A 10,242-nucleotide genomic window follows, 5' to 3' on the forward strand; every position below is an offset into this window, starting at 1 on the left:
CCGACGGCGAATCAAGTGCGAACAACCGACCAGGAGAGAAGAGAAAGAGAAGAAACGAGGGACAAGGATAAATGTTCCGTTCGCTAATGACCCTGGTGCCTCTTTAGGGACTGCTTCTCGACTTAGGCTACCGGTCGAAGACCTCTCCTCTGCCTCTTCGTCACAGCACGGGGAATCAGGTACCTGACAGGGAACTCCACCTCCTGGCTTCTGCCGCGTCCTCCCGTTTTGCAGACTCAATACATACCAGCGGCCACCGGCTTTCGGTGGATCGCGCTCACGATCCTCGCGCGTCCAGAACTTCGAGAAACCTAAGCGATGGATAGCGTGAAGCGTAATCGTAGGCTGTCTTTTGGCCTTTTAGCGAGACCTTGGCGAGTCCTTTAGTGCGTCTCGCTGACGTTTCGCAACGAAGATCGTGCACCGGAACAACGCGATAAATCGTGCTTTGTTGTCTCCATTTCGTATCTTTCCGTGGTAATTGTTAGGTAAAAGGGAATACTTTGACGTGACGTACGAGTGGGAGGAGGAACAAGCTTTTAGATTTAAAATTACTCGATCTAATTAACTCGATCGAATTAATTCGTCGATGAATTTATAAAATTTTGAAAATGTCAAGCATCGAACTGTTGCTACGGCAAGCTGTATTTTTTAATTATTCAAGGGGAGGAACTGTGTGTTTAATTCGATGATCCAACAGAGAGACAATTTCGTTTAGACTGGATCGATCGCGAACATATCTCGAGTAATTCAAAGGTTGTCTCTCAATAAAAGACACGATGTTTCCCTCTGTGCTCTTTAATTCTTACGCGGGAGTTACTAAATACGAGTCAGATATTTGTAAAGTAATACAAGCCATTGAGAACACACGATCATATCGAAACATAATTCGTTTCGTCCGTGTGTTTGGATCGTTGCAATCGTCATCGCGACCCGATCTGTAAACCACCCGGTCACCAAAGAATTCAGCAGATATCGATCAGCAGTTAACCAAAAAGATGGATAACGAGTGACACAAGTGTACAGGTGGTTGGCGTTGATATCTTCAAGTTTCACGACGAATAAGCGTGTACTTTTGCCGGCAGTTTTTTATAACGGTCCTATTCAACGAGTCGTAATTCAGCGATAAAGCGTCGAGTCATCGATACGAAGAATTAATATCGTGTCACGTAAAACATTTAACGAATGGACGCTTGAGTTTCTTTCGCTGCTCGTAAAGAACGTTTGCTTGATCTCGCCTTTTCCACCGAGTTTGACGTTCGTACACAGGTGTCGAAAAAAGACACCTGCCCAATAAGATGGTTCGCGACGTTTCGTCGATATGCGTGTCATGTCCGAGATTCAATTTTCTTCCCCTCGACATTTTCAAAAAATCATCGTTTCTTGTATAAAACAAATTAAATACGTTGTGTGTGTTCGTAATCGTATATTTTCCGAACGCCTTGTATTACTTTCGAATCTTTGAGCTACCCTTTTGCCTCGTTTTACGCGAAACATCGCTACGACACGAAGTTTCTACGAAACTGCACGTTACGTTATATGTTTTCACTCGCAAACAACGATCGTTACCAAAGTTTGAAAAAGATCACGTTTCTTCAACTTTCTCTCTTCGTCCATAGTATTTGGTTAGAGTCAGAAAACTCGCAAATAACGCTATATATACACCTGCTCTAATTTCATAAAAAACTAAACAATCGAAAATATCTCACGAACAAAGCGAAGTAACGAAATATAGCAGACGCAAGGCAACCGTACGATCCACCACAAAGAGACGATAGAGATAAAAGGAAATTCGAATCGGCCGGTTATCGAGCGATATTTATCGATCTCGTTACGAAAACGGCCACCTCGAAACGAACGAAGCAAGAGAGAAAAAATAAAGAATCGATTTCACGATTAATACGGTGGTACGAATAATTTTGTTGGGCCACCATGGTGCGACGAAAACGGTCGAAGGACGTTCGCAAGGAAAGGAGACGGCGAACGAAGGATAAAAGCAGAGAAGCGAAAGGGATCTGGTCCCGTAGGTTCACGTGCGCGCGGCGAACGCAAAAATAGCTCCGAGACACGTCAATAATTAATTAGCAGAATTTATCGATACGCCACCGCCGTTATCTTGTCCGATACGCGTACGAAACGATTTTGTGACCGTGCAGGGAGATAAGCCGTCGTCAATTCACTCGGCTGCCTCGTTCCCGTAGAAATTACGACTTCCTCGTGATCCTCGACATCCAACATTTCCAAAGGGAGGCGCAGAATGCCCCTACAACGAAACCTCCTGGCCTGTATCGAACGTCAAATGGGTGGGCAGGTGACTCTCCGATGGTCCAACCCAAATTTGGTCCCTCGAATATGAATGTCGCCCATTCACCGTTATAAATAACTATTCCACCGTTTATTTCGTACACAGCCAACCTCGTACACTTGCACGTATAGCTGGATGGGAGCTGCTTTTGGTCGTTTAATTATTCGACTTTTCGTAAAACTCTGTTAACGCGTATAATTAGACGGGCGGTTGTAAATTTTATTGGATTCCTCGGATATCGGCATACACGTTTCGGAGATTGCATTTAATTGCATATAACGAGACCTTATCGGTCGTTGATATTGTAGAATAATAAATGGAAGTTTCGAATACGAGCTTGCAGTGTTGTATCTTTTACGAGCACAAAGTTGAAGTGGAATTACAAATAGCGGGAACTTTATAGGGCTCGGGCGAATGTTAAATTAATGTTAATTAATGTTAAACTAAGTTGAAGAAATATATGCATTAATCGTTGGATAACCATTTCAATAAATTTTCCCTGAGAAGCTACGGTGTACGACTGCAAACAACAAATTTTAGAATGACTCGCCTCGTATATATATATATATTTTGATTCAAAGTCTCTCTTGTAACGCGAAAGGTCCTTCTGCTCGTTCAAACGAGAGTAAAATTCGAGAATACAAAAACTCGTACATGGATAAAGCGATATTCTATCGATTAGCTTGATATCGTAAACTAATTATTATATTAAAATTTCGTAAGGTATTTCGTAATACGAACATCGCGTGTTACCACAAATCTATCACGCGATAATATTTTACAAAGCTACAACAATACGTCCGATCAACGATCTCCGATACCAACGATCGACAAAAAATCAAGCAAGAAACACTTGCACGCAGCAAAATACAATTTGCTCTTCCATCCATACGGTGAACCGTGTCTTCCCTGCCAACAACTTCGTAAAGAGCCACAGCCTTCGGATTCGAGAACGAAAGCACACAGATTGCACGGTTGGTACGAGGCGCGACAACTTTTTCTATATAAAACACCGTGGTCCCATCGGGCACCATCTCAATCGGAACCGAAGCGTCTTCTAACGAAGACCCGTTCGCCGATCCGGCAAAGATATACTCTTTGGAAGAAACGGGACGGACAACATCATGGAAAGAGCCATTGATCCTGGTGTTCGGGACACGGTTTCACCCATGTCCGAGCAGCGGTTCGAAGGCTCGGGACATCGGTCCCTTGACGTCTCAAGCGGGAGGGTCTCGCGTCGGCCGAGATAACGAAATTAGCCCGGCCGCTAATTTATTTCCTAATTCTCGCGCGAGCGGAGGTGTGAAACAGCCGTTCTGAACCGTGGTATCCACGATAACGGGCCTCGATGTGGAATAAAAAGAGGAAGAAAAGGTCCCTCTCTGTTTCGGTTGGACGGTGAATTAAAAAGGGACGGAGACACCACGAATGGGAATCGACCGAGAAGAAGAAAGAGAGAGATAGCGAGGAAGGTTATAAAGAGAGGCGAAGAGGAGATAATGCGAGGGAAGGAATGCACGCCCACGTTCACAACGTGTTTTCCTATGTCGGTGTGTACGGTCACACCGCGCGAGAACACGCTGGTAGACGTACGTGGAATGCACCGTTGTTGCATACTTCGCGTAGCAAGCTTATGAACGCGCGAATGCATCGATCCCCAACCGTGGCATTGACTTCCCGAGCGCTGAAAGATGGTCGGATCGGTCGGGTGATCGACTGCGCCCAGGATCGCCGCGAGATTAATGCCCTTACACGAGAACCTTCCTTTCGGCCAATTGTATAAATGGTATTGGTTCGGTGCGTTGATATTGTCGAGTCAATCTTCGGCTATGCAGATACGATAGGCATGCTGATCTTTTGGGCGATCCTGATCGTCCAACGAATTCTTCGTTCGACGGCACATCGAGGACTACATTTGTTAATTACGATATTGGTATTCGATGTATTGGAAACGAAATTTTGCGGGCGAGACGAAGTTCGATTTGCCAGACAGCTGGGAGAAGAGATTTGTAGTTTGTCGTAGATCTCTGGTTTGTGATATCGATTGTAAAAGGTGGATAAACGAACGAGGGTAAAGAAAGACGGGGATGGTGGAAATTGAAATTATTAATTACGATTTATCGTTGGATAAATCGTATGGTTGCTGTAGAAAATTTTGGTAATCGAGCATCGATAGAGAGTTGCGAGGAAAGTAGATCAACGCGGTATTTAAGGAAACTGGTAATATCGTCTCTCGATTAACGGAGACAGAAATTGAGTTGTTCTTTAATATACCAAAAACGTTGGTCGATCGAATCTCAACTTTAAAATGAAACGCAAAGATAATTGCTAACGAAGATTTAGATAGACGAGCATAAGAAAGAGAATTGCATCGTGAAAGAAATTAATTAAGGTAGAGATACATAAACGACGACAACGAAGGAGCTTGTGTTTTCGTTTTGCTAAAGGTTCTATAGTGTCGAAGACTTCTGGCCTGACGGTAATTCTTTGCGTCAATTATCCACAAACGCTTCGTAGCTATCGAAACGAACATGTCACGAATGGAAGCGAAGGGAAAAAAGTAAACTTATATCGAGAGTTAATATTGAAAGAAAGCATATCGAGGCTGCTACGTTCCGCAGCAGCAATTACCTCATTCGCTGTCGTAATTGGAAGACAGACTGTTAGGCCGTAATTTTCTTTTCAAGAAATGCTCGAGCAATTAGTGTAAATAGACACAAAATTGCTCGTCTCCCTGGTAACTATATATAAATTCGTATAACCAGTGTCCCTTCTTTCTCCTTCATTATCATTCTCCTTCATTAATACATTCGATGTGAAGTAAAAATAGATTCAGGGCAAGCTGGTATCGCGTGGAAAATATTACAAAATTCGTATCAATGCGTTACACCAACGTCTCGTATCTTATTTCCTTGGCATGAAAAATTATTAACGCTCTATATTACAACATGATATTACCCATATAAAAAGATAAAAGAGATATGTTTCATAGGAAGATCAAATATACCGGATGGTATTTTCCATAGGTATAAATTAAGTAAACCGTAAAAGGATAAACGACGAATTAGCATAGTTTTAATGAACGAATTTAAATCAAGTTCCATTCCCTTTGAGACTAGTCGCATTTATAAATGTAAATATCTCGGTGCGAAAAAATTAATCTCTTCTATTGAGAATTCCTCCTCTTCCAGTCATTAAAATACTCATTAGAATAACGAGAAAATTAAGAAAGAATTTCAAAGAAAAAGAATGAAATACAGTCCCTTGTCGCAAAGTTCTTTGTTGCAATTCTCCTTGTAATAACCGAAAGCTTGTAAAGAACTTCGCAGCGATAGAATTAAGCACGGTCGAGGAATGCATTGTAAAATACAATTTAAAATCGGTAGAGGAATCGTTCGACTGTCCTGGATGGGACGCAGTACGCGCGGCTTAGCAAACCAGCTTCAATTTGACAAACTTGCGCGTTGTCGTTACGCTGTTCCAGAACATCCATTAAAATTCCTGGAGGCGCTAACTAACGACATTCCCGATTATTCTGTTCGACGCCCTTCGAATGCGGTTTTATAGCTGTCAGGATATACAGACATATACCTACTTACCAGCGGAACCCACGGTATTGCGTCTGACACGGAAACTCGCTCGTAAATTCCCGCCGAACAAATTTCCAGCATGTGTCGCGGCTATCTTAGGTCCAGTGGTCCTCAACCGACAACGAATCGTTATCTAACTCCGCTAAAAAATTGAATCGATCGACTACTCCGAAGATACGTCAAAAAGTTATTTCAAATTTGAATTTAAAATAATTATTTGCTTGCAAATTTCCAACTGAAATAAGGTTTAATTCGTTTTACGAATCGGTATTTCCTATAGCAAAACGCATCAGAAGCATTTATCGATCTATAAATCGAAAAATAGAGAAAAGCGACGATATCGCAAATATTTTTTTGAAAATTATCTCGAAATTTATAACCGTGTATCCTATCTGTTGTAACAAACGAACCTAGTGGAAAATTGGATACTAATCAAACATCCAGGTAGAAATTTACAAAAAAAAAGTAGTCGATCGGTTACTCGAACGTAAGAGTCTCGTAGAAGCCAAATTGGCCAAATCCGCTATTTATAAAGTTATCAATTCCACGTTACCTAGGTGTGTGTATATACGATATATAATTAGAAGCAAATATCTGAAAAGAGAAATCTTATATTTTCATTTGTCACGAGAAGAAAGCGTCGATAATCGTAAATTCGGGCGAAACTTTCGAAAAATGATGTTTCTAATTGTCATCGTCGTATGAATTTTAATTTACAAAGTTGATCGGCGCGACGTCCGAACGGTTCGTATATCGAAGGAAAATTGAGAGCCGCTGTCGAGCTGGGAGCGGCCGGCAATCAGAATCTCGTACGTAGTCACACATTTAAACAAAAACACACATCGAGGTGGTACCGAAGCACTACTATCTCAATCCGTACGCAAATGAGCTTCTCCTGCCCTCTAAGGAGACGAAGCGAGAGCGATGCGCGTGTAAAAGTTGCCCAGACCCGAGCGTGTGTCGGCTCGTACGTGTTTCACGCGCGCGAGTTTCTCTTGTTCGATTCACGTACCGTGATGATCGGCCGCGTGTACGTACACATGCGTGGACGAGTAGGAGGATCGCGGGAGGGCAGAGGGAGAGGGCAAATCACAGCCACTCAAAGAAATAACCAGTGCTCATTAAGAGTAATAACCCCTCCGTTCTCTCGGTCGAGCCGATTGTTTCAAGGGTGTCACACGGATCGGGACAGCTGCGCGATCTACTGCGCGTCATTCGACGCTCTTCCTTATTATATTAGCTCGTTCGGGGTTGTAACGGGGTCCTCCAATGGCCTTGGTGCCGAAAGAGATCTCACGAACCTCGCGATATTCTCGAGCTCCGTCTTTACTCGAGCAACAGCCAAGAACTTCTCGTCGCTCCTTCTCCGTACATGTTGCAAATATCAATTTGTATATGCGTTTTGTCCACGCTGAAGAAAATAATCGGGAACTTGACGATGAGACAAAGACGAGCAACTTCTCGTAGCTTGTGGTTGACGCATGTTCCGAACGAATATCAACTTGCACAAACATTTTATCCACGTAATTAATGGAATAATCGCGTTGGATTTGAAAACGATATTCGTTGTTAGCAACAAGTATACGCGGAAGGAACGTATACTGCTGTCGCCGTGTGTTGCCGATCTTTAGCGCAACGAACGGAAACAAACAACGTACTGCGAGTCTGACTTGTAAAGTAAAGGGATTAGTTACTTCTGAAAGGGATTATGAACGCGTGGACGTCGTTCGGCTTGCGTTATCATCGATGAGGAAATGGTTTCGGCGAAGATCGTTTCGAGAGGAAACGTTTTAAGTCGCGTTAGCCGTCGCGAGATTGAAATCCCCGGCGGAGGCGCGACTGCTTGCGTTCCACGAAATTGTTACGCTTAATTCACGGAGTCGAGGACGATCGTCGACATCTGGACGGTTCCGGTCATCGTACGATCAACCGATTACATACTTGCAGGCTGCTACTTCGTTTCGCGATTAAATTCCGGTTCTTTGGAAATTACGCGTAATTTCTTTTTTATTTCTAAGCAAATTTCTATTTTAATCCCATTCCTTTGGTTTCTCTAGAATATCTAATTCGCCCGCGATCTAACAGACAACTTATACAACAGACAGCTTCTGGCTGTTGCCTAATTTACAAACGAAGGAGTTCGAACGAATACAAATAGATCATCCTCCACGGCGATGGGCGAATTCTCTGGATTCTTACAAAATTCCTCGACGCCATCTCTCGCAGAACTATACCGCGGTGAATGTCGCTGCGCTAATCCCGCCATTTATCCGTAACACATTTCTCCCGTCTTTACTGCACGAGCAACTCCTTCCAAGAAAGGTCCCTTCGACGTTCAAGGACATAAAAACGCGGATTATTTGGCCTCGCGATCGACGCGAACCATAATCCACGCGGCCGCGAATTACCGACGGTCAAGAAAACGAAGCTGAAGGAAGAGAGGAAGGAGAGGAAGAAGAAGAAGAAGAAGAAGAAGAAGAAGAAGAAGAAGACGGTGAAAGCGTTAACCAAACAGAGCTAAATCCACACTTCGCATCGGCAGAGGTTCTCATTAGGGTTTCAGGTTAAAAGAAGCGAATGTTCGAGGCACGGCAAGTATGGTCTTCGACTCTAATAACTATCAATTCCACGTTGACGCGGAACAGACGGACCAAAGCGAGAGGGACAGAGACGATATCCTGCCTGATATTCCGCTCTCTCGTCCAGGTTTGCTCGCGCCCCACCAAGCCTGATAATTACAGGCGAACGTCCAGCGAATGAGCAGGGGTATCATTAACACTTCCTGCCTCGTAACGACTCCTCGTCCGATACACGATACGCGATATACCCATGCGCGTCACTGCGTAAACCTGTCAACCCGCCTAATCGACGTGCAACAACGCATCCTCACCGACCACGAGATCCAAGATCGCTCCAAGATCGCTCGAGGATCGTTCGAACATCACACCGGGATCGCTCGATCGAATCTTGTCTGAAATACATTGCCGTGTCGCGCTATATTTCGTTGAAAATTGGTTCAACGAAGGCGTTCCCGCATTCTTACAGGCCATAGCTTTATTCGACTTAGCCGAGCTTGTAATTCAATCTCGAATTTTATGTGGAATAACTACGACTCGTACAATACGGGGCGCTATCGGTTTGCGATACAGTCACGAAAGAATAAGTGAAAATATTTGATATTTCAGGTCTAAGAAGAAGAAAATATCGGAAAGTGATTACGTATAAAAATTAACAGAATAAGCAAGAAAATAAGTTTCAGAAGCGAAGTAACGCTTACAGAATATCACGAAATATTAATCCAGTTATCGCTGGATGAGTAGAAATTCTACGCCTGTAAAAGACTATCGTCATCGAATTGTTAACGCGTAATTGTTAAGACATCGTACGAACCAAATCTCGTTAATTAGGAAGCAAATTGCTCGTGATCTGTCGCATTAGCCTTACCTTACCTATGATCCTTCGTTAAAAATAAAATCCTGCGATAAAAAACGGTACGCTAGTTGCTTGATTCGGATCGAACAACGACGATAGTTGTCTAATTGAAATTATCCGTGGATAGACGATGCCACGGTTAGGCAAGCCGGTGTAGAGCGTAAGGAATGACATTGAGCTCCTTTCTGGAGGCGGCCGCAGGAATTATCCCGTCAATGCGCGTCGCCCCGCGGCCAGGCTAATAACTACCAATTTACCTGTCTCGTAGAAGCAAAAACAGGTTCCATATAAATTCTCTGCTGGTTACATCGTTGACGTTATTATGACAACTAAGTCGGCACAAATCAATTATAACCCTATCCGCGTTTGGAAATCATTTGAAAGAAGAACCGCTTCGGTAGTTAGGAATCTCGGTACAATAGATTGCAAAATGATAGTCGGACACCGGTTACGTTCGTTGTTGCGATTAAGCGAAGCTGCCCATTTTGGTTGAAGTCTATGGTATTTGATTTATGAAATATCGAACGTTAGTCGCGTGTTCTAAGCAACGAAAGATCGCGAGACTGTCAGAAGACCAAGTCGACTATTTTGGCTTCTAATTTCTTTCTAATTCTAAGGAAAGATCCCGATAAATCACGTTTCCGCGTTTTTCATACAACTTTAAGGTGGTTTTGTAAAAATTTAAAAACGGAACGGATTAAGAAACCGATTTTCTAACGGAACGAATCTGTGGTTTGTTTCCAGTAGCGGCTCCAGGTTTGAGCGGCAGCATGCACGGCAGTGGGCTAATGTCGTTGCACGTGGAAGGGGGCACCCAGGTCCAGGTGCCGCGCTCTCTGATGCAAGCATTCCTGCAGCAAGACCCGAACCATCCAGGCCTGGAAACGGTCCGATTGCCGACGCCTCCGTGCGGCT

The 10,242-nt window shown here is 43.5% G+C and overlaps 1 protein-coding gene and 1 long non-coding RNA gene across 3 annotated transcripts in view; one reads left to right on the top strand and one right to left on the bottom strand.

Annotated features, from left to right (window-relative positions):
- LOC117151845 overlaps window positions 1-6,116 on the bottom strand; it is a 105,752-nt gene extending 99,636 nt beyond the window's left edge. Inside the window, exon 1 of the long non-coding RNA XR_004461984.1 lies at window positions 5,905-6,116. This is a non-coding gene — a long non-coding RNA (uncharacterized LOC117151845). The remainder of the gene's footprint in view (window positions 1-5,904) is intronic.
- Window positions 1-10,242, top strand: part of LOC112213129 — a 48,044-nt gene that overhangs the window by 30,904 nt on the left and 6,898 nt on the right. Inside the window, exon 3 of one of the 2 annotated variants that reach the window (XM_033321610.1) lies at window positions 10,072-10,242. In XM_033321610.1, coding sequence (XP_033177501.1) covers window positions 10,072-10,242 — 171 coding nt within the window. The remainder of the gene's footprint in view (window positions 1-10,071) is intronic. The other variant, XM_033321612.1, reaches the window with a different exon arrangement.

This window comes from Bombus impatiens, unplaced genomic scaffold (assembly GCF_000188095.3).
Source record: "Bombus impatiens unplaced genomic scaffold, BIMP_2.2 scf_0033, whole genome shotgun sequence".
Classification (NCBI taxonomy): domain Eukaryota; kingdom Metazoa; phylum Arthropoda; class Insecta; order Hymenoptera; family Apidae; genus Bombus; species Bombus impatiens.